The sequence below is a fragment of the Microcaecilia unicolor genome, chromosome 8 (genome assembly GCF_901765095.1).
Source record: "Microcaecilia unicolor chromosome 8, aMicUni1.1, whole genome shotgun sequence".
Lineage (NCBI taxonomy): Eukaryota > Metazoa > Chordata > Amphibia > Gymnophiona > Siphonopidae > Microcaecilia > Microcaecilia unicolor.
In genome coordinates, this window is record NC_044038.1 from 54532803 (window position 1) to 54557518 (window position 24716).

At 46.1% G+C, this 24716-nt stretch overlaps 1 protein-coding gene across 5 annotated transcripts in view; it reads right to left on the reverse strand.

Annotated features, from left to right (window-relative positions):
- Positions 1–17128: 17128 nt before the first annotated feature.
- LOC115476154 overlaps positions 17129–24716 on the reverse strand; it is a 184846-nt gene continuing 177258 nt past the window's right edge. For all 5 annotated transcript variants that reach the window (XM_030212359.1, XM_030212360.1, XM_030212361.1 and 2 more), the window contains exon 14: positions 17129–17203. In XM_030212359.1, the coding sequence (XP_030068219.1) occupies positions 17140–17203 (64 nt within the window). In that variant the 3' untranslated portion in view covers positions 17129–17139. The remainder of the gene's footprint in view (positions 17204–24716) is intronic.

The following is a 24716-nucleotide window of genomic DNA, read 5'->3' on the forward strand; positions in this document are numbered from 1 at the left end:
TCTCCACGGTTCTTCGGAGGACAACTCCAGAAGAAGAGGGAACCAGATCTGACGCGGCCAAAAAGGAGCAATCAGAATCATGGTGCCTTGGTCTTGCTTGAGTTTCAACAAAGTCTTCCCCACCAGATGTATGGGAGGATAAGCATACAGCAGACCCTCCCCCCAGTCCAGGAGGAAGGCATCCGATGCCAGTCTGCCGTGGGCCTGAAGCCTGGAACAGAACTGAGGGACTTTGTGGTTGGCTCGAGATGCGAAGAGATCTACCAAGGGGGTGCCCCACACCTGGAAGATCTGTCGCACTACACGGGAATTGAGCGACCACTCGTGAGGTTGCATAATCCTGCTCAACCTGTCGGCCAGACTGTTGTTTATGCCTGCCAGATATGTGGCTTGGAGCACCATGCCGTGACGGCGAGCCCAGAACCACATGCTGACGGCTTCCTGACACAGGGGGGCGAGATCCGGTGCCCCCCTGCTTGTTGATGTAGTACATGGCAACCTGGTTGTCTGTCTGAATTTGGATAATTTGGTGGGACAGCCGATCTCTGAAAGCCTTCAGAGCGTTCCAGACCGCTCGTAACTCCAGAAGATTGATCTGCAGATCGCGTTCCTGGAGGGACCAGCTTTCTTGGGTGTGAAGCCCATCGACATGAGCTCCCCACCCCAGGAGAGACGCATCCGTGGTCAGAACTTTTTGTGGCTGAGGAATTTGGAAAGGACGTCCGAGAGTCAAATTGGACCAAATCCTCCACCAATACAGGGATTTGAGAAAACTCGTGGACAGGTGGATCACGTCTTCTAGATCCCCAGCAGCCTGAAACCACTGGGAAGCTAGGGTCCATTGGGCAGATCTCATGTGAAGGCGGGCCATGGGAGTCACATGAACTGTGGAGGCCATGTGGCCCAGCAATCTCAACATCTGCCAAGCTGTGATCTGCTTGGACGCTCGCACCCGCGAGACGAGGGACAACAAGTTGTTGGCTCTCGTCTCTGGGAGATAGGCGCGAGCCGTCCGAGAATCCAGCAGAGCTCCTATGAATTCGAGTTTCTGCACTGGGAGAAGATGGGACTTTGGATAATTTATCACAAACCCCAGTAGCTCCAGGAGGCGAATAGTCATCTGCATGGACTGTAGAGCTCCTGCCTCGGATGTGTTCTTCATCAGCCAATCGTCGAGATACGGGAACACGTGTACCCCCAGTCTGCGAAGCGCCGCTGCTACTACAGCCAAGCACTTCGTGAACACTCTGGGCGCAGAGGCGAGCCCAAAGGGTAGCACACAGTACTGGAAGTGACGTGTGCCCAGCTGAAATCGCAGATACTGTCTGTGAGCTGGCAGTATCGGGATGTGTGTGTAGGCGTCCTTCAAGTCCAGAGAGCATAGCCAATCGTTTTCCTGAATCATGGGGAGAAGGGTGCCCAGGGAAAGCATCCTGAACTTTTCTTTGACCAGATATTTGTTCAGGGCCCTTAGGTCTAGGATGGGACGCATCCCCCCTGTTTTCTTTTCCACAAGGAAGTACCTGGAATAGAATCCCAGCCCTTCTTGCCTGGATGGCACGGGCTCGACCGCATTGGCGCTGAAAAGGGCGGAGAGTTCCTCTGCAAGTACCTGCTTGTGCTGGAAGCTGTAAGACTGAGCTCCCGGTGGACAATTTGGAGGTTTTGAGGCCAAATTGAGGGTGTATCCTTGCCGGACTATTTGGAGAACCCACTGATCGGAGGTTATGAGAGGCCACCTTTGATGAAAAGCTTTCAACCTCCCTCCGACTGGCAGGTCGCCCGGCACTGACACTTGGATGTCGGCTATGCTCTGCTGGAGCCAGTCAAAAGCTCGTCCCTTGCTTTTGCTGGGGAGCCGAGGGGCCTTGCTGAGGCGCACGCTGCTGACGAGAGCGAGCGCGCTGGGGCTTAGCCTGGGCTGCAGGCTGTCGAGAAGGAGGATTGTACCTACGCTTACCAGAAGAGTAGGGAACAGTCCTCCTTCCCCCCAAAAATCGTCTACCTGTAGAGGTAGAAGCTGAAGGCTGCCGGCGGGAGAACTTGTCGAAAGCGGTATCCCGCTGGTGGAGCTGCTCTACCACCTGCTCGACTTTCTCTCCAAAAATGTTATCCGCACGGCAAGGTGAGTCCGCAATCCGCTGCTGGAGTCTATTCTCCAGGTCGGAGGCACGCAGCCATGAGAGTCTGCGCATCACCACACCTTGAGCAGTGGCCCTGGACGCAACATCAAAGGTGTCATACACCCCTCTGGCCAGGAATTTTCTGCACGCCTTCAGCTGTCTGACCACCTCCTGAAAAGGCTTGGCTTGCTCAGGGGGGAGCTTGTCCATCAAGCCCGCCAACTGCCGCACATTGTTCCGCATGTGTATGCTCATGTAGAGCTGGTACGACTGAACTTTGGCCACGAGCATAGAGGAATGGTAGGCCTTCCTCCCAAAGGAGTCTAAGGTTCTAGAGTCTTTGCCCGGGGGCGCTGAAGCATGCTCCTTAGAACTCTTAGCCTTCTTTAGGGCCAAATCCACAACTCCAGAGTCATGAGGCAACTGAGTGCGCATCAGCTCTGGGTCCCCATGGATCCGGTACTGGGACTCGATCTTCTTGGGAATGTGGGGGTTAGTTAATGGCTTGGTCCAGTTCGCCAGCAATGTCTTTTTGAGGACATGATGCATGGGTACTGTGGACGCTTCCTTAGGTGGAGAAGGATAGTCCAGGAGCTCAAACATTTCAGCCCTGGGCTCGTCCTCCACAACCACCGGGAAGGGCATGGCCGTAGACATCTCCCGGACAAAGGAAGCGAAAGACAGACTCTCGGGAGGAGAAAGCTGCCTTTCAGGAGAGGGAGTGGGATCAGAGGGAAGACCATCAGACTCCTCGTCAGAGAAATATCTGATGTCCTCCTCTTCCTCCCACGAGGCCTCACCATCGGTATCAGACACAAGTTCATGAACCTGTGTCTGAAGCCGTGCCCGGCTTGACTCCGTGGAACCCCGGCCACGGTGGGAGCGTTGAGTGGTAGACTCCCGCGCCTGCACCGGTGAAGCTCCCTCCGCCGACGTAGTCGGGGAGCCTTCCTGGGAGGCGACCGCAGTCGGTACCGCAAGCGACACCGATGTCGGAGACCTCACCCTGGGCAAGGGGCCAGCTGGCGCCTCACTCGACGGTACCGGAGGCGCAAGCACCCCCAGTACCGGAGGGGCAGGGCGCAACAGCTCTCCCAGAATCTCTGGGAGAACGTCCCGGAGACTCTCGTGCAGAGCGGCTGTGGAGAAAGACGTGGAAGCCGATGCAGGTGTCGATGTCAGAGTCTGTTCCGGGCGTGGAGGTTGTTCCAGGCTGTCCAGAGTGGAGCGCATCGACACCTCCTGAACAGAGGGTGAGCGGTCTTCTCGGTGCCGATGCCTGCTGGGTGCCGACTCCCTCGGCGACCCAGAGCTCTCGGTGCCGACACGGGAAGGGGACCGGTGTCGATGCTTCTTCGACTTCTTGGGACGAAGCACGTCACCGGAGCTTCCCGGCACCGACGAGGAGGACGTAGAATCCAGCCGTCGCTGCCTCTGGGCCGAGGCCGAAGAAGGTCGGTCTCGGGGGGGCTGTACCGCAGGAGCCCTCAGGGTAGGGGGAGACCCACCCGAAGGCTCACCGCCACCAGCAGGGGAATGGACAGCCCTCACCTGCACTCCAGACGAAGCACCACCGTCCGACGACATCAGCAGACGAGGTCCCGGTACCACCGACGTCGACACAGTCGTCCGATGTCTCAGCGCCGATGCAGAGGGTCGATGCCTCGATGCACTGGCGGCCGAGGATGAAGGTCTGGACGCTGGAGACGTCGATGCACTCAATACCCCCGGTGCCGACGCCGACGAAGAGCCCGAGAACAAAACGTTTCACTGGGCCAATCTCTCTACCTGAGTCTGCTTTTGTAAAAGGGCGCAGAGACTACAGGCCTGCGGGCGGTGCCCAGCCCCCAGACACTGAAGACAGGACGCGTGCCTGTCAGTGAGCGAGATTACCCGGGCGCACTGGGTGCACTTCTTGAAGTCGCTGGGAGACTTCGATGACATGGGTGGAAAAATCTCGCCGGCTAAATCGAAACTCGTAATTGCGGTAGGCACCAAAAACGAGGGAAAGAAAAAATTCGACCCGAGGCCTGAAAAAAAAGGCCTACCCCGAAGACGAAAGAAAACTTACCGGGGCAAAAACTGGAAGTAGCGGGAAGGGAAAAAGACCGGAAAGGTCCTCTTCCAAATCTTTTTTTTTTTGTAGCGAAACCAAAAAAGGAGACGCGCGAGGTCAACTTTAGGGGCGCGAACGGCGAAACACGACCGTACCGAGCGCGGACAAAGGAAGACTGGCCGGCACGAGCCGGTTTTTGGCGGGAAGACAGACGCGCATGCGTGTTGCGCATCGGCGCGCGAGGGCTAGCAAAGGCTTTGCTAGTGAAGATTCCGGATTGGAGGGGCTGCCGTGGACGTCACCCATCAGTGAGAACAAGCAGCCTGCTTGTCCTCGGAGAAGCGCAGGGTACAAATGTAACAAAAAATAAAAAAAAATAAAGACAGACCCAATACTCAAGGTTTACAGTTTTAACTCATACTAACTGGAAGGGGAAAGGAATTCAAGAGAGTGTACTAAAGATTTTTTTTTTTTTTAGCTGCCTTGTGCATTATGTGGGGTGGTGGGGTGGCTGGTCTATTCTTATTTGTCACAGAAAAGGTACAAAGGCCATGATTTTTTTTGTGTGTGTGAAGGATGGAGGAAGACAGAGCCAAAAGAACTAAACCGTGCTCCCCTACCTTGATTATATGCAGATCCACTGGAGCAATTCTGAGAACTCAGCTGCCTAGGTATAGTTGTGGACTGAGTTGGTAAATGTTAGACTAAGGCAAAGACAACAGCAATAGAGAATTAAAGCAGAATTATGCAGTTGTAACAAAGCAAATTTGCTTGCCTGTAATGGATGTTTTCCATAGGTAACGCCTAAACTGGATCCTTGTAGGTTACTGTTCCAGCACAGACCCTGTTTCAAGTAATCAAAAGCTCACCTTCCATAAGTGCTCACTTTTGCTTATAGGAGTCAGCTCCCTGGAATTGGCATTGTATCTCTGAGTGATTTATCTTGTCAGACCAGGGATGGTGTGTGGAGGATATGGGGCCTGGTCACCTAAACCCTCTAGTAGCTGAAAAATGTGGCCGTGCAAAAAAACACAGCCACTCCCTGTATAGGGATGGCCATACTCTAGAGCCCTGATGGCGAACTTATGACATGCGTGTCAGCACTGACACACGTAGCCATTTTCAATGACACGTGGTGCCGCCGCAGTGTGGTCCGCCCTCCCTCGCTCCCGGAAACTAACCTTAAAGCCTCCTTTCATGTCGCAGCAAGCAGCAGCAGGGCAGGCCACTCCTTCCTTCCGTGTCTCGCCCTCGCCTGACGTAACGTCCGCGAGGGCGGAGCACAGAAGGAAGGAGGAGAGGTCTGCCCTGCTGCTGCTTGCTGCGACGTGAAAGGAGGCTTTAAGGTTAGTTCTGGGCCCGGTAGCGGGTGGAGGGGGGGCCCAGCGACCTCGGGTGGGCAGCGATCTCGGGTAGGGGGGGCCCGGGGGGTGGTCCTAGTAGCAGTGATTTTTCTCGAAGTGACACACCACCCGAGTTATGCTTGGTTTTTTGGCGAATTTTGACACACCAAGCTCAAAAGGTTGCCCATCACTGCTCTAGAGAATCCCTAGTTACAGGTAAATAACTTTGAGCTTTTCATATTAAGAAGCATGAATCAGCCACACTTATAGAGAATCCCACAGTTGAGGATTCATCTTGAAAGAAGTGAAGGAGGAGATAACTATGAATTGAAAAATCTTTCTTTGTAAAACCGCCTGCCAAATGCACTCTAAGGTGCAGCGCTGCATATGCCTTGTAGCGCTACAGAAATGATAAGTAGTAGTTGTCCAGGTGGTAGTGAGATGTGAAAAGAGACATTAAGGAGTAAGTGATGGCCTAGTTTTTCTCTAATGGACCTAAGGGCAGCTGAGCACTCCTGGCATGGAGCTCAAGACCAGCTTGCTGGTGCCAGTATGCTCTGCAGGCTACTAGCCAATTTAACAAAGTGTGCTTTCTTTACTGCCACACCCAATCTCTTTGGGTCAAAAGATACAAAAAAACATGAATGGATTTACAAATAAGTTTAGGTATTAAAAAAAAAAGTTCATTTTCAATCCAACATCTGCAATGCTTGTTTCCTTTTCTAAATGTTTAAGGACTGGGACAGCAGAAACAACTTTTGACAGAAATGTGTTCTGAGAAGCACTTGCTATGGATGAACTGGAGGGATGGTTGGTGTCTTTATCTGTTACTCTGCTTGCAGACATAATAGTCACCAGGAGGGCAACATCGCTTTGACATGAGCGTGTGGGTGGAGGGCCTTCAAATGAGTCTTTGTGTGTTGACATGAGAATATTTAGTTCACAGGGGCTTCCTGAGTGGAGGTTTCATATTCAGAGCCCTATGTGAACAAAGATCTCAGTAAGTGTACAGAGACAGCTTGTTCCTCCAGTGTGGTGTGATATAATGCTGCTTAGTTGGATTTTTCCCAAAGAGGTACTAAAGTAAGATGAGAACTGGGGAAAAAGATACTGCAACAGTGATCTCTGAGTAGAGTGGAAGGGATTTAAATTAATCCCTGTACACTAGAGCAAAAAGCACCATTGAAAACAATAAGCACTCCTGCTAGAGGCTTTCCTAGAAGAAACTCTTTATTTAACGGAGCAGACAAAGGGATCATAGCGGTTGACATTCAAACATTCATGCTATCAGAATTAGCACTGCAGTTTCAGGTGGAGAATCTTCATGGTTCAGAAATGTTTGTTTACTACTACTACTATTTAGCATTTCTATAGCGCTACAAGGCATATGCAGCGCTGCACAAACATAGAAGAAAGACAGTCCCTGCTCAAAGAGCTTACAGTTCACTAAAAATGTGCTATACTGCCTATTCTGAAATAAGAAATCAACAGGGTAAACTGGTTGAGTTTCCACAGCAGCTCTATCCCTGCTTACACAGACAAGAAAATCAAACCGGATGAAATCACAATGGTGCTATAAAGATTATTTTGGTGATCTGTTTCACTTTTAGAATCATTTATAGCATCAACAGGATTGGTGATGGGGGTGGGATACAAAGCAGACCACCTTCCCAATCCATCATGAAGGTATCAAACTGGTAAACAGTGCTTGTCCTAGAGCAAAAGAGGTGGTTTGGCATTCTCCTCCATGTGAGTAAATCTAAAGCAGAAGCTGGAATTCATCAATGCTGTGGTGGAGCGGGGGGGAAAGTAAGGGTCATGGACTTGAAATACAGCCTTTCTGTGGTGGTACAACCAAAGCGGTTTACATATTTTATGCAGGTACAATCTACTGTTCCCCTTGGCCGAGGCCATTTGTGAGGTTTGAACACTTGACTGAATAAACCTGTAATACCATTCTGAATAATCGCAGGTTATATGGCTCATAGCCTGCTCTCTGTTTTTGGTGCTTCCTTGCAGATGAAATAGGAGCTTGTGTCTCTCTATTTGTGCAGGTTGAACATTGCCATTTGATAGTCTGAGGAGAGATGAAAGAAGACATTTACGACTACCAGTTTTGTTTCCAGGAAGTCTAGTTCAAGGGAGCTTTCTTGCCTTCCATGTGGAAGGAAAAGATATGCACCCCCCCCCCCCTCCCTCTTCAAGTCTTGGAAGCATTTGTGATGGAGGACCACCATCTGAGGCTGTGGTTGAAAAAGCAGTCCTTGAATGAGTGCAGTTGACCATCTCCACCATTGTAGCACTGGGATCATCTAGCTCATGATGGTAACACATATTTGCCACTGGCTGCATGACCTGGGCCCTCTGGAATTTGGCCATTCATAGATGGGCAAATGGTGCGAGATGCACAGTTAGCACTGTGTACCCCCCATGTACCAGGACAGATTATGCTATAGAATTCCTCTTGAAAATCAGGTATTTTGCCATATGCTGTATGGTAAAAGCTTTTTAAAGAGGAAGGAAGACCTCTCGAGAGCAGCTGTTCTTAACCAGGGGTGTAGGAAAGAGGTCAGATGGGGTTTACAGAAGGGTCTTGAAATCTGAGGCAATTTATTTGAAACGTTCTATATAGGGTGAAGGCAAAAAGTTATTGGTAGTATAACTGTGACCTACTGTCATTTTAATAGTTAGTGGCTAACAGTGGCATATATAGCTTTCAGTAGTCACAAGTGAACATGTAGTTTAGGAAGTGGGTGCAAAGGTTTCATTTATGAGCTGTGGGAACCCCAAAAGGTTAAGAACTCCATGTATGCACTGATGATGATGAAGTTTAGGGAGTGTAGAAACTTTACTGTCTTCTTCAGCTGTGTTCTGTGCCTACTGGTGCTGACTTTTATCAGCCGGCTTTGTAGTTAGTGAAACACAAGTAGCCTTTGCTTCCCACAGTGGGTCATGACCAGACATTTTCTGAATAGTCTGGAGGCTGCTGTTTGACCAGAAAGTAGAACTTTGTATTGGTAGTCATTTTCATTGTTGTAAACAGGATGGATAGGATATATGCATTCTTTGGGTCCCATGAGCATAACTAATCCTTGTCTAACGGAGAATGCTTGGAGAGAGTTCATTTTGAACTTCTGCTTTTCCAAATACATGTTGAGACCTTAGAGGTGTATTTTCAAAGCACTTAACTTTACAAAGTTACTTAGAGGCATATTTTCAAAGCACTTTGGGAGGCTAAGTTCCATAGGTTTCTATGGAACTTTGGGAGGCTAAGTGCTTTGAAAATGAGCCTGATAGTAACCTATGGAACTGTGTAAGTCTAAGTGCTTTGAAAATGAGCCCCATTGTGGGCTTTAGAGATCTAAAACTTCTGAATTTTTTTTAAATAAAAAACTAGGTACAGCAGAAATGTTTTGATTTTTCTTCCTCTCAGAGACAAACCCTACCTGTTTTGGGCAGACAATCATTAGAAGACAAATGGCCAGGCGATCTGCCAGTAACTAAGACGATACTTTGATATCAACATTCAGTAGGGATATAGGACAATAGGATTCTGGAAGATCAGCAGGTATACCAGGCTTGGGTATCAACGTTATGGGCACTGTGGTGACATAAGGTAGAGCACCTGCTCCGATGGAGGCATTATAATACAAGAGCAAGGGCCACAGGCCTGTATCATCATGAGTTTGTACAATTTAGATGTGTAGCCATCTGGTCAGGGAGCTGTACAATTCTTAAGGGCTTTAACAGCTTAATATACATCTCTGAATTAAGTCTAGGCATCCCTGAATCCTCCAAATAGTTGATTAGGGCCCTCTCCCAAGTCAGGAGTGCTGTAGGTGTGACTGAATCACAAAAGATTTTTGCTATGTCTGGCATGCAGTGGACTGAAAGGTTCCGTGCAGTCTTAAGGGTAGAGACATAACAGGGTCCTTGCCAAGTTCTAATAATGTGTGCAAGCAATTTCCCGTCGGTCTCCATATCTCTAAAAAAATTATATTTAAGGGAAAAAAAAGCATTTTTTTTGTGTGTTCATGGAGCATTGCGTTTAGGGCTGTTTGAGTAGATATTAGAATGTATTTAGTGACCAATGAAGGCTGTGCTAGTTAAGCACACTTAGTCTTAACATACTACTTTTCCAAATGCATAATGGCCTGTGAAATTTGCCTGGCTTGGGCCCCAGTTTAAGAAATAAATAATATCCCCACACAGTACCATTTTTAGAGCATTACAATACAACCGGGGATTTGAGACATGTTGGACATTGAAGGTAGTGTATTCCTCACATTTGTTCAACAGATAGTTGTGGAAATGTTTGTCCTGAAATAGATAAGCAGGGAAGCACCAGCTATTGCGAGTACCACTGGAGAGATTAAGGTCAACATCTAACCATAGCAAGCATGGAGTGGTCAGAGATTGAAAAAGGCCTATATCCACTGATTCCACTTTGGAAAACAGTGTTCGTGAGATTAAGATAGAGTCATAAGTACATAAGTAGTGCCATACTGGGAAAGACCAAAGGTCCATCTAGCCCAGCATCCTGTCACCGACAGTGGCCAATCCAGGTCAAGGGCACCTGGCACGCTCCCCAAACGTAAAAACATTCCAGACAAGTTATACCTAAAAATGCGGAATTTTTCCAAGTCCATTTAATAGCGGTCTATGGACTTGTCCTTTAGGAATCTATCTAACCCCTTTTTAAACTCCGTCAAGCTAACCGCCCGTACCACGTTCTCCGGCAACGAATTCTAGAGTCTAATTACACGTTGGGTGAAGAAAACTTTTCTCCGATTCGTTTTAAATTTACCACACTGTAGCTTCAACTCACGCCCTCTAGTCCTAGTATTTTTGGATAGCGTGAACAGTCGCTTCACATCCACCTGATCCATTCCACTCATTATTTTATACACTTCTATCATATCTCCCCTCAGCCGTCTCTTCTCCAAGCTGAAAAGCCCTAGCCTTCTCAGCCTCTCTTCATAGGAAAGTCGTCCCATCCCCACTATCATTTTCGTCGCCCTTCGCTGTACCTTTTCCAATTCTACTATATCTTTTTTGAGATACGGAGACCAGTACTGAACACAATACTCCAGGTGCGGTCGCACCATGGAGCGATACAACGGCATTATAACATCCGCACACCTGGACTCCATACCCTTCCTAATAACACCCAACATTCTATTCGCTTTCCTAGCCGCAGCAGCACACTGAGCAGAAGGTTTCAGCGTATCATCGACGACGACACCCAGATCCCTTTCTTGATCCGTAACTCCTAACGCGGAACCTTGCAAGACGTAGCTATAATTCGGGTTCCTCTTACCCACATGCATCACTTTGCACTTGTCAACATTGAACTTCATCTGCCACTTGCACGCCCATTCTCCCAGTCTCGCAAGGTCCTCCTGTAATCGTTCACATTCCTCCTGCGACTTGACGACCCTGAATAATTTTGTGTCATCGGCGAATTTAATTACCTCACTAGTTATTCCCATCTCTAGGTCATTTATAAATACATTAAAAAGCAACGGACCCAGCACAGACCCCTGCGGGACCCCATATCTATTTTAGATATGGTGCCATGTACCCTAAATATATGGGTGTAGTCCCAGTCTGTGGGGTGAAGTAATCTCCAGGGGTTCAAGTTTAAAGAAGTGCAAAGGTAGGAGATGCCCTTTGTTGGTTCTAGTCCCACACATGTTGAGGGTGAAGAGCAATCCATCTGAGGATTAGCTACCTGGTTGAAATCATCAACCATGCAAAGAAGAATAGTCATATCTATCAGGACCACTTTAACCAATTTTTGAAAAAAAGGAGATGAAGTGCACAATCCTGAGTTGTAATTTTAAACAAAAAGGAATCTACCATCTGTGTGTTTTGTAAGCAAGGAGGCCTGGCAATGCAAACCTTTACGGATCAACACTGCCACCCCACCATGCCTTCAGTTGGTGAAAGAGTACAAGGTCTCCCTCACCCAAACCTTACTCAATTTCCGATGTTCCTGGTCCATCAAGTGGGTCTCTTGGAGACAAGCAATATCTGCCTAGCACAATTTCAACTGCTGGACAGGAGAGGCCACACCAGAAACATTCCATGATACAATCCTGGTGGAGCCTATATACATAGAAAAAAGTCATTGTGGAACAAGTGTGCAAGTCCAATGCAGTCTACTGTCAGCTCTAGCTGCCCAGCCTTGCTGAGAATCTGGATAGAATAACCCAGCCTAACCACATGTCCAGCTCTTAAGAGAAACAGATCATCCCATACAGACGAGACGGACCTTCAGAGCTTCTTTGCAGAGACTGTTAATATGTGTTGTAGCTTGAGGCCTATCCACTGGAATGGTGGCGGGCCAAGTTACTGGGCTTTGGCCAGCTGAGCAGCCCTGACTAGGCCTGATAACCCACTAATGAAACCTGGTACAACTTACAAATTGAATGTAGCACATATGATGATTGAATAATGGACAAAAATGGATAAAATCTGGTTTTTAAAATGAAGTTTGTGGTACTCAGATCATAAGAGCATATGAAAGTAGATATGAAACTGAGATGTCAATAATAGGATATTTTTATCACGAAGAGAAAAATAAGATGTTGACAAAAGCGGAAATGTTACAAACAGGTGCAGATATTTTTGTAACATGTTATTGACAATAGCGGAAATCTTGCAATAGCTAAAACCGGAAAGAAGAAGGTACAGATGGGCATCTGCCGGAAAAGGAAAAAAATGATTCAGAGGTTGTGAAATATTAAGAAAAAAAGGCTCTTGCCATTGACTTGTATTAAAGACCTGTGCCTATAAAAGAGAGAAGATTTTGCCAGATAGTTGGAACATTTCTCCAACTCTTCTCGGAAGGCACAGCTCTGTGCAATTGAACCCAGAATCTGTCTGATGATGAATGTACCAAGTTGAAGATTTAATCTTGGTAAGAATAAATTGAACCTTCTCTCTGAAAACCAACTGTGTCTTTATTTCTACTTATTCTTTATCTGTCATTTATTCTACAAAGAAAACCATACACAAGAGATCCTCACTCCCTGAACTAACTCAGATAGATCTTTATAGGTGGGAACATAAATGGTCAAAGATCTCCTTAGACCCTATTAGACAGAAAGCTGTGGTCATGGGAATAAGGTGTGAACTCCGCCTTCTGATGCCTCCCAGAGGAGTCAAGAAGGGGTCTAAAAGGGGGGCATTAAAAACAAGACATACCACCTTATTCATAAAACGAACAAACATTCCAACCCCCCAACTCCTTCCAGACCAATTAAAAAACAAAACACCAATGTAAGAATAATCTTCCCCACATTTTGTAGGCCCTGCATGACATCCTCCACGCTGTGAAGACAGTCAAGTCATCACATTTGTGAGGGTAGCTGAGCTGTCCCCCCCTTTGTTATACAGATTAGATAAACAGATGCAGAATATACACCACTATAGGGACATGAATAAATGTGGAAAGTTGTAATAAAAGCTTCATGTGGTCCACCATTGTCTATGAAACCACCTTTAAAGACTTGCATTGTCAAAATTAGTTAATGTAATATCTTGGGTCTGTGGAAATTAAACACAGTTGAAGAAAACATAGCTCACACTGGATCAGGTTCGTTAAGCTACACAGCTACACCATCTGGAGAAGAATATGTCACCCAACGGCCATCTGTAAAGACTTTACGTGTGGCTGGGTACTGAAGTGTAAAGTGATATTTATGTTGAAGGAGTTTTGAGCATACCGGGCCAAAGGCTTGACACTTCTTTGTAAGATCCACAGAGTAGTCTTGAAACAGTTTAATAGGAGTGTTGTCGTAACATATGGGTTCGCAACAGCCCTTGTATGCTCTGAGCACATCCGCTTTTTAACTGTATGAATGGAACTTAACCACTATAACGCATGGCCTGGTGTCATTTGCATTAACAGGCCTGACACGATATGCCCACTCCAACTGGTAAAGTTGTATCCACTTCAGGGAATGTCACCTGCAACTAGATTTCCAATGTCCGGCACAGAGACCGGTCGGGGACGGTCTCAGGGAACCCAACAAATTGTATGTTGTCTCTCTGCAACCTTTTTCCAGATTATCAAGTTTTTGTTGTTGAGTTGCAAGAAGTTCCGCTAGGCATTTCAACTCTCTCACCTGAGTCTCTGCCATATCTTCAATGTCGGACATGTGACATTCACGTTCAGTTCATCAACATATATCAGAGGTGAATTGAGAGATTGGCAATTTGCTCCTAAAGCTGTTGAAACTGTGGGTCTAGTGCACACAGTGCTGCCTCAGTAAGTTCTGTAATCATCGCTGTAAAACAAGTCATCTGCAGGCTGGAGATATCACCATCTTGCTGGCGCTCTGTTGATGCAAGCCTTGCTTTGCGCTGCTGCTTGTGTGCCAGCAAGGAGCTGCATCGGGCTACATACTTGTCCATAAAGTGCCAGAAGCTATTAGTGTCCAGGTTGCTGTTAAGTAGATGGTCCCAGGGTACAGATTAAAGCGATTTATTGGCAGATCCCAGAGCAGCCCCCAAACACACCCGGAACTGCTCACAGCATCATGTGACCTAATTTTATACCATTTAGACTTGAACATAGGTGCAGTGTGATCCTGCTCAGGCATGAACATAGTAACATATAAATGACGGCAGATAAAGACCTGTACGGTCCATCCAGTCTGCCCAACAAGATAAACTCATTTTACATGGTATGTGATACTTTATATGTATACCCGAGTTTGATTTGTCCTTTCCTTTCTCAGGGCACAGACCGTAGAAGTCTGCCCAGTACTGTTCTTGTACTAAGTTCTGAAGCTAACATCGAAGCCCCTTAAAATTTACACTCCAGCCCATCCATATCTATTCAGTCACGATCAGGGCGTAGACCGTAGAAGTCTGCCCAGCTCCTGTTTTGTTTCCAATTACCGGTGTCGCCACCCAATCTCTGCTAAGATGCCTTGGATCCATTCCTTATAAACAGGATTCCTTAGTGTTTATCCCACACGTTTGAATTCCATTACCGTTTTCAATTCCACCACCTCCCACAGGAGGGCATTCCACATATCCACCACCCTCTCGGTGAAAAAATACTTCCTGACATTAGTCCTGAGTCTGCCCCCCGTCAACCTCAATTCATGTCCTCCAGTTCTACCGCCTTCCCGTCTCCGGAAAAGGTTTGCGGATTAATACCTTTAAGGAGGACCATTTCCTCCTTACTTGAAACCTGCACCTTGGCCAGCCTGTAGCAGCCCAAAAAATCAGTGACTATGCAGTGGGAACCTGCTGCTGCCTCTCCAGCGTCCGATTGCTGCTTACTGTAGGCACACATTCCATTCACTGACATCAGCCTGAACAGTACAGAAGTGGGGTTTCACTCATTTCATTTTTCCTATGTAACAACATTTTTATGGCTTGTAAACATTCTTCTGTTTGTACCTTGCCTTTTCTTTTGGTGCGTCTCTTTTTTTTTTTTCCTGTTAGGTAGTGTTTTGATATTTATTACCATCTTTTCCTTTAGTCCTTCCCCTTCACCCTGGTGTTTCTTCTTTATACTATCCAAGTATCACCAATGATATAAATTACTATCTGTACTGCTGCTCTTTCTGAGTGGTGGTCTTTAACCAAGCAGAAAAAATTTCCAGCAGCAGCAAAGTTTGATGTACCTTTTTGTCCAGGCCAGAGTGATGCATAAATCTGTGCTGAGGTCTCCCAGCCAGTCAGGTTTTCAGGATATCCACAATGACTATACATGAGAGAAAATTTGCATGCAATGGAGGCAGTGCACACACATCTCTCATCAATATTTGTTGTAGATATCTTGAAAACATGGGGGGGGGGGGGGAAGCCAGGGACAAGTTTGGGAACCACTGCCCTAGACAGTATAAAGAACAGTTACCAAGAGAGACTTCCAAGGTAGAATGCTCATGTTAAAACAAGAATCCATCCATAAACAAAAACTAGAATATGTAAAAGCAGAAGTGATATAGCCAGTTCAGTATTTAGTTATATACTGTATAATCACAATGAATACTATATAAACACTGAGATAAGCTATAGTAATGATATTCACGCCCACTTCTTGAGAAACAATGGTGTTTTTTTTTCCAGGATACCCAAAAGAATGTGTATGAGAGAGATGTATATACATGTCACCTTAATCACATGCAAATCTTGCTCATGCTTATGCATTAAAAATTGACTGATTGGTGGCCCTCAAGGACTGAAAGTGTGAATAGCTCTTGAGTTATAGCATTTGCATGGAGTGGATAAAGTATGACATACATGGAGCTGCTTGAACAAAGAAAGGTGGAAGATTCCCCCCCCCCCCCCCCCCCAAAAAATAAAAACCCAAGTCACAAGATAACCAAGGACATTTAAACGTTTATTCTCCAATGTAAAAACAATGTGTTGATATGAATGATCCAACAGAGTCTACAGACTGTAAAAGCGCACCAGAAACCAACTATCATTTAAAGCCCAGTCTGTGCTACGTCATGCGCTTTTACAGTCTGTACATTAAAACGCTACCCTCTTTGCAATTTTTGCCAAAAATGCATCCTGCTTGCTTTTGGATCAGAATTTTCTCCACGTGCTAGCTGCACTAATAGGACCCCTGCAGAAGGCTTCAAAGCCGAAACATGGCCCGTGTTGGGTCATTCATATCAACACATCTTGTTTTTACACTGGAGAATAAACTTTAAACGTCCTTGGTCGTCTTGTGACTTGGTTTTTTTTGGATCTTCCATCTTTCTTTGTTTGTTTTTCCTTGTGGAAGAGTTGATCTTCTTTTCCTGGCAATGCATGGAGCTGCTGCTAGGTACAGGCCTATGCTAATACTGTATTATTCTGGAGGGCTGAAGCATGCCTCCGTCTTCCAGACAATGGTGAGAATTTTTTTTCTTATCTTTAACACAGGCATTGTAGTGGGTCAAATATGCTGAACACTGAGCAGGGCAAGGGCAAAGGCAAGCCAGGAGCACATCATAAGGTGAGAAGTCTTTGCGCTATGCTTTGTATTCTTTCACATTGAAAAGGGAAACAATTTAATTTATGAAAAAGTCCCTGCTCCAGCATATATAGCTCTATATCTTACTGCAGCCCTATAACATTTTAAGATAGTCAATCATTTATTTAGTGTTGCATTAGTACTTTAAGTCAACTTGACAGAATTTTTTTCCTCGGTTTATTTTCTTTTATTGGAAAATAATAATGGCAACAGAGACAAAAGTTGTCAAACTTGACAAAAATTTTACAAAGAAAATTCTTTATGCAATTATATTTGAAATACACAAATCCAAGGAACAAAGTCTGTATTTGTGATATTTGAATTTTCCAAATGTTTCTTGGGCAGGCAGCAGCCTCTTGTACTACAAATGAATCTGTTTTTTTACAATGTAGAAAATAACTGTAAAGGAAATGAAGCTCTTTGTATCCAAAATTAATGCAGAGAAAGTTTGCACATACAGTATATTAGAACCCATGCAATCCTGATGGGTGCTGATGTGGCAAGTCTTGATCTTCTCGCAAGCCTACAGCGCTCTGCAAATCCCCCAGGTCTCTCTGCTCCATCCTGGAGATGGTGGGCAATGAATAATACTATGCTGGCAGATCCATTTTTGGGGGCAGAGACTCAATAGTCTGATATTATTTCTCTTTGATCATTCATTTCGATAGTTGTGTAATGCTGGGGACGTCTGGAAAAAAAAATTAAATTGGGCATGTTAGTTGTCAGTGGTGGGTTTAGTTCCATAATGAGGGAAAGCATTTTTCTTCCTTTCTTTTGGAAGGAAGAAACCCAGTACTAACTCAAGTATATATTTCACCCAGAAACAATGACCAACTAGGTACATTTACCTTGCTACTGTTCTACAAATATCAAATATACAGCCCTCCTAGAGAACTGACTTTCCCAGGATCACTCCTAGAACTCATTCTCCCATCCACAAGCAATCAAAAAGAAACCACAAGGATAGTATTTTGGGAAATCAAGCATAAAATGTACCCTACCAGAGTGGAGAGTAGTAGTGGTTAAACTTTGAATGAATCCTCAACAGTCTTCACCTTCCTTAAGATACATAGGGCCAGATTCTGTAAATGGCATCCAAAATCTAGATGCACCCGAGTAAAGTGCCTAGCGTTAATTAACATGCCTAAAATTAGGCGCGGTGAGTGCACACAGTGCTGCCTCAGTAAGTTCTGTAATCATCACTGTAAAGCAAGTCATCTGTGGGCTGGAGTGGCCTAGTGGTTAGAGCACCAGTCTTGCAATCCAGAGGTAGCCAGTTCAAATCCCACTGCTCCTTGTGATCTTGGGCAAGTCACTTAAACCTCCATTGCCTCAGGTACAAACTTAGATTGTGAACCCTCCTGGGACAGAGAAATATCCAGAGTACCTGAAAAAGGTGTGAGCAAAATCTACATAAAATATGAATATAATAGAGCATAGGAGTAGGGAATGTGCCTACCTTTAGGTGTGGCCACTTAAGGCACTGAAAACCTGGTATATATACATGTGCCTAAAGGTTGGCATGTTCCCCTGAATTTTATGAACGAATGCAGAGTGGAAGAAAATCCAATCGAAGAAACCAGTCAAAACTCACAGAATGAAAACTCCAAATAGACTTTATTAGGACCCAATAAAGTCTATTTGGAGTTTTCATTCTGTGAGTTTTGACTGGTTTCTTCGATTGGATTTTCTTCCACTCTGCATTCGTTCTCCTTGGTGATTTTGTGGAAGGTGTGAACCTCTTCTTTTTTCTCCCCTGAATTTTATAACAACACATGTAAATTTGAGTAACACCCTGGACCAATGTTTCCTCTAAGGAGTGGCCTGGTGTGTGCAAACTTTTTTTCATGTGAGCAACAAGATTTAAAAATCAAAAATTTTTGAGCGCCAGTATTAGCAATGCATTTCTGTATATAGCACAAACATTTTTTTGTGTGAGCCATGTAAAATCTATAAGCGATGCTCCTAAAATGTATGTGCAATTGTTTATGTGGTCCGCTTAGAGGGAACATTGCCCCAGACGTGCCCACACTCCTCCCATGGCTGCTCCCCCTTTTCAGCTATGCAGGTTAGAATTTACGTGTGCCCCTTTTTAGAATATGCCTAAAAAAACGTGTGTAGATTTCTATTATTGCCAATTAGTGATGATGGTTGTTATATAGAATCCGGGGGATGGGGATAATTCGCAAAAGCTTGCCTAAAGTTGGATACTGGAATGATGTGTGCTGAGTGTGAATATATATATATCAGTAACTGCGCACACAATTGCCATTATAGAATACTATCTAAGTCTGCAATTACATACCTAGCTTTAGGCGTGAACATTTATGCTACTTAAATGGCTGGTGTACATGTTTGTGCCTAAATGAAGGCAGTTAGGTGTTTAACTGCAAGTACTACCCCCACCCATGCCTCTCCCAGGTCCACCCCCCACCCCTCTTATAGTTGCATGCTGTGGAAATTGTGTGCACATTTTGTAGCATAATGACTAAGGGCACTTATGTGTGTAACTGCTAACAATTATTGCCAATAATTGTTGTTAAAGCCAATTACCCTCTAATTATTCAATTAAGTTATGCCCGTAACTGACCTTATTCTACAACTTGGGTGTGCAACTTTGCGAACTAAGGGGCCCTTTTACTAAGTGGTGGTAAGCCCACCGTGGGCCAATCTAGAGCTACCGTTGGGTGCCGGCAGTAGTTCTACCCCAGTTCGCGGCATTTCTGACACAAGCAGAAATAATAAAAAATATTTCCGCAGGGGGTTACCGTGGAAGCCCTTACTGCCACCTCAATAAGTGGTGCAAAGTGCTCCCCCCTGCATGGCCACGTGGTAAGAGCAATCTTACCGCATGACCATGTCTTTTTTGGCCTTTTTACCCGCTGTGGTAAAAAGGGCTTCAGCGCGCAGCAAAAACGGTTCCCGCTGCTAGCGCAGGGCCCTTTTTACCGCAGCTTAGTAAAAAGGCCCCTAATTGTCAAGTTGGGTGTGCAGTTTTATAGTGAGGGGGTAAGTACTTATTACCTTGTTCTTTACTCCCAGAATTCAAGGACCACCAACAAGCTTTCAGGATGCCCCTAATGAATATGCATTAGAGACTTGCATGCAAATCTTTTTCAAGCATATTCATTAGGGTTTAATTCCCACTGCAGCTCCCTGTGACCCTGGGCAAGTCACTTAACCCTGCATTACCCCAGGTACAAAATCTTAGATAGTGAGCCCACTAGGGACAGAGAAAACATCTGCATATAATGTATACAGCAATGCATATGTCTGGCACTGCTACTGAAATGATTAGTAGGAGTAGTATTTTGAAAACCTGCCCTGTTGGTGGCCCTACAGTGAAAACCAAGGGCTTAAAGCTTAACACAGTCATGCAAGGGAGAGGAAAGAGTTGAATGTGTGTTTCAGCTGGTCAACAACCCCCTCCCCTGCAACAGTTATACTGCCTGTATTTAAAAGAAAAAAAATCAATTATGGTAGCTGATGAACTGTGCCTTTTGGTGCTGAATTAAAGTTGAGCCGTGAAACACTGAAATCATTCAAATAGAAAAACATTTACTAATGGTTGCAGTTTGTATTGTGATTCATTATAGCAACAATATTAGAGGCAAAAGCATACATGATCTCCTATTGTCTACTCTTAGCTTAACTGACTGACTTTGTCTTGACCTAGCATCCATCCCACACAGTTAAAATGCCAACACAATAGGCCTTCTATCCTTTCAAACCTGGAGAGGAGTGGGTTAAAAGTATAAAGCCTCACGTCCCAGTCACTGGGGTCTCTGCTTAGGCCCCACCTTTTCTCTATAATCCAACAACAGCCCTCAGTATGAGCCCCAGCAATTGGTTAGATATCTACACTGCATATAATTATCTAAAAATGTAGGTAAAGGATTCTATTTTCATTTTTTTTCAGTCATTTGATATTAAATTCACTCCACTAGCCAGCCACTTGCAATCCGGATTCATACGCATGCTACAGTGAATCCTACAGAAATGCTGCACAATACATAGGCAGCAGTAGCCAGCAACACTCCTTCTCCACTCCCACTCTACGCTGAACGTGACACATAACCCCAGTTTGTTCTGTGTCACACCTGATCAGGTGGCAAGAGAAGAATGGCTTTGCATTGGACCACCCTTTCCTCCTCTGCTGCCCACAGTTAACTGTACAGCTTAAATAAGCAGTTTGACTGGGTAGCAAAGGAGGAGGATGCAGTCTGACATATAGCTGCTCTTATCCTCTTGCTGCATGACTGCAATTGTGCAGGACCCAGAGCAGCTGGGACTGTGTGATTGAAGGTGGTGGTAGGAGAGAGAGTGATGTGGGCCTTACTTGGGGTTAAGTGAGAGAGAATAGGAGAACAAAGGAAAAAGAGCTACAGCCCAGAGTATCATAACATAGTAAATGACGGCACATAAAGACCTGAACGGTCCCATCCAGTCTGCCCAACAAGATAAACTCATTTTACATGGTATGTGATACTTTATATGTATACCCGAGTTTTATTTGTCCCTGCCCAGCACTGTTCCTGTACTAAAAGTTCTGAAGTTAACGTCAAAGCCCCTTAAAATTTACACTCTAGCCCATCCCTATCTATTCAGTCACGATCAGGGCGCAGACTGTAGAAATCCGCCCAGCACTGATTTTACTCTCCAATTACCAGCATTGCCACCCAATCTCTGCTAAGGTTCCGTAGATCCATTCCTTCTAAACAGGATTCCTTTGTGTTTATCCCATGCATGTTTGAATTCCATTACTGTATTCATCTCCACCACCTCTCGCGGGAGGGCATTCCATGTATTTACCACCCTTTCCATGAAAAAATACTTCCTAACATTACTCCTGAGTCTGCCCCCCTTCAACCTCAATTCATGTCCTCTAGTCTACCACCTTCCCGTCTCCAGAAAAGGTTAGTTTGCGGATGAATATCTTTCAAATATTTGAACGTCTGTATCATGTCACCCCTGTTTCTCCTTTCCTCCAAGGTATACTTGTTCAGGTTGGCAAGTTTCTCCTCGTACGGTTTGCAACGTAAATCCCATACCATTTTTGTAACTTTTCTTTGCACCGCTTCCAGTCTTTTTACAGTTTTACCAAGTTACGGCCTCCAAACCTGAACACAATACTCCAAGTGGGGCCTCACCAACGACTTGCAGAGGGGCATCAACACCTCCTTTCTTCTGCTGGTTATACCCCCCTCTATGCAGCCTAGCATCCTTCTGGCCACAGCCGTCGCCTTGTCACATTGTTTCTTCACCTTCATATCCTCTGACACCAACACCCCAAGGTCTCTCTCCTGAGTTGAGCTTACTAATCTTTCCCCTCCTATTCAGTATCTCTCCTTTGGGTTTCTCAAAAGTGCATCACTCTGCACTTCTCGGCATTAAATTTTAACTGTCAAACCCTCGAGCATTCTTCTAACTTTTGGAGATCCCTCCTCATTGTTTCTACTCCCTCCAGGGTATCAACTCTATTGACTATCTGCAAAAAGGCAAACCTTTCCTTCCAACCCTTCAACAATATCTCTCACAAATATATTAAACAGAATCGGAGTAGCACCGACCCCTAAGGAACTCCACTGCTCACCTTCCTTTCCTCTGAGCAGATTCCATTTACCATCACCCTCTGCCACCTGTCGGTCAACCAGTTTCCTATCCAGTTAATCACTTTTGGTCCTAAGTTCAGCCCTTTCAGCTTATTCACTAGTCTTCTGTGGGGAACCGTATCAAAGGCTTTGCTGAAATCCAAGTAGAGGATTTCAGGGGGGAGAAAGCAGGGAGGTTTCTGCGCAGTGGAGGAAGCACAGAAAGCTGGGGGTTAAATTTGGGGGGGGGAGGGGAAGGAGATCACGTGTAGGAGGAGTTCAAGACAAGTTGGGGAGAGAACTGGGGAAGGTGGAACCTGGAGAGTGACATTTCTGTGGAGGACTGGGATAGAAAAGAAGATGGCGGAAGGGGAGGACGAATAAAGCTTTGATGAAGTCTGCACCAAATATTTTTAAATTACGCATGAATTTAGTAACTTTTTTAATTGGCTCAGGTGTACACGGTGCAGCTGTTCTAATAATAGCTGCAATAAAACTACCTGGTTTAGGATTCTCCAGCATGTCTACAGGTTCCTGTATTGCAGATTTTCTCACCTGCTTGTTTATTTTACTTCTAGCCGTAGCCTTTGCTAGGTATTTTAAAAGACTTTGGGTTTGGGCTCAGGCTTATGAGCAAGCTGTTGGCCTCTTAATCATCACTCCCCCACACACACACTCATGCACTTCTTCCCCCCTCCCATCCCTAAAAAATGTATATACAATAAAACAAACATTTTAAAGTGGTAGAAATGAGCAGTTTATATGGATACCAGAAAAAGAAATGTAATCTATTCTCAAAATAAACAATTTTTCTGATACCTACAGGCTCAATCTGTTAGCACAAAATAGAAAGACATTATGCAGGCTTCTATGGCTAGCTGGAGGATGCGTCTGTTGTCAGATCAAACTGAATCAAGCAATTTGAACAGCTTCCTCTTTGGAAATTCTCTCTCTGACACTGCTTTGAAGGGCTGGGATGTATGATGTCTTTCATAAATTAGTTAATTTATATTCTTTTTCAGGAAGTAAACTATTTTTCAACCGTTGCTGTATCTTGCTTAGTTTTCTGGATAAGCAAGTTTCTCTCTTACATTTATAAGGTAACTAGTAAAAAAGCCCGTTTCGGACAAAAATGAAACGGGCGCTAGCAAGATTTTCCTCGGTGTGTGTATGTTTGAGAGAGTTTGTGTGTGACAGAAAGAGAGAGTGAGTGTGGGTGCGAGTGTGTGTGTGAGAATGAGAGTGTATGCGAGTGTGTGAATGTCACACAGTGTGAGACAGAGTGTGTGGTGGAGCTCCCCCCCTCCCTCTGTATGGTTGCAGGACCCCTCCCCACCTTCTGGTCCCCCTCTGCCCCTCTTCTCAGGTCTCAGGACCCCCCTTTTCCCCCTTCGGCCTCAGTACCCCTCCCCCCTCTCAGAACTGTGGACCCCCTCCCCTCTGCGCCCCCTAAAGTTGTCGGCCCTCACCCCTACACCCCCCCAAGCTGCCACCACTACCACCCTCCCTCCCCACGTTGCCACCGCTGCCCCGTCCACCCACCCCCCGAGGTCGCAGCAACCAGTGCTGCACCCTCCCCCCCCCCCCCGCCAAGGTGGCACCAGCCACTGCAGCACCCTCCACCCCCCCCAAACAGGTCGCCGGCGCTCCCCCCCCCACTATGTCCTAAATCAGCTGAGCGGCACCTCCCCCTCCGTCGGATAGAAAAAGAAAATTAAAAAAGTTAACCTGCCAAAATGTTTTGACGAAGGAAGCGGGGCCCCGCAGCCAGCCGTGGGTTGTGAGCTGTGCATCTGCTCCTCCTCTCAGCGTTGACGTCACTGCCCCTGGAGGTGTACCCCGTAGCGAGGAGTGGATGCACAGCTGACAACCGAACAGTGGCTGCGGGGCCTTGCTTCTTTCGTGAAACCATTTTTGCAGGTGTTTTTTTGTAATTTTGTTTTTCTATCGGACGGAGAGGGGGTGGTAAGCGGCGCTCAGCTGATGTAGGACAAAGGGGGTGTGTGAGCGGCGGCGACCTGTTTGGGGGGGGGGGGGTGGAGGGTGGAGCAGTGGGTGGTGCGACTTTGGGGGGGTGCAGGATGGAGCAGTGGGCGTTGTGACCTTAGGGGGGGGGATGGAGGTGGGGAGCGGTGGCAACATGTTGGGGGGGGGGGTGGAGGGTGGTAGTGTGAACTTTGGGGGGGGGTTAAGGCGGTGATTAGGGGGGGCGTGGCATGGTAGTGGTGGGAGTATAGGGGTGAGGGGCGGTGTGTTTGGGGGGGGGGGGGGTGTCCGGCTGGCTCGGTGGTTCTTTCGTTCTGTCCCTCCCTCCCTCCAACGTTGTGGCTGGCTGCCTGCTTCCCTCCCTTCCTTCGCTCTCACGGCTGTGTTTTTTTTTTGGTCAGTGTATGTGCTCCGCCCTCTACGTCATCACGTTGTGACGCGAGGGTGGGGCAGACACTCATGGTGGAAAAGTGATCTACACCATGACCAACTTTACTTGGAATGCTGGGTAACTTTGCCTCATAGAACGTTGGAGGTGCCTTTTATAAATAGAGATAGTTTGCTTTATACTTTCTCCTACCTCTTCTTCGTGTTCTAATTACTACTACTACTACTACTATTTAG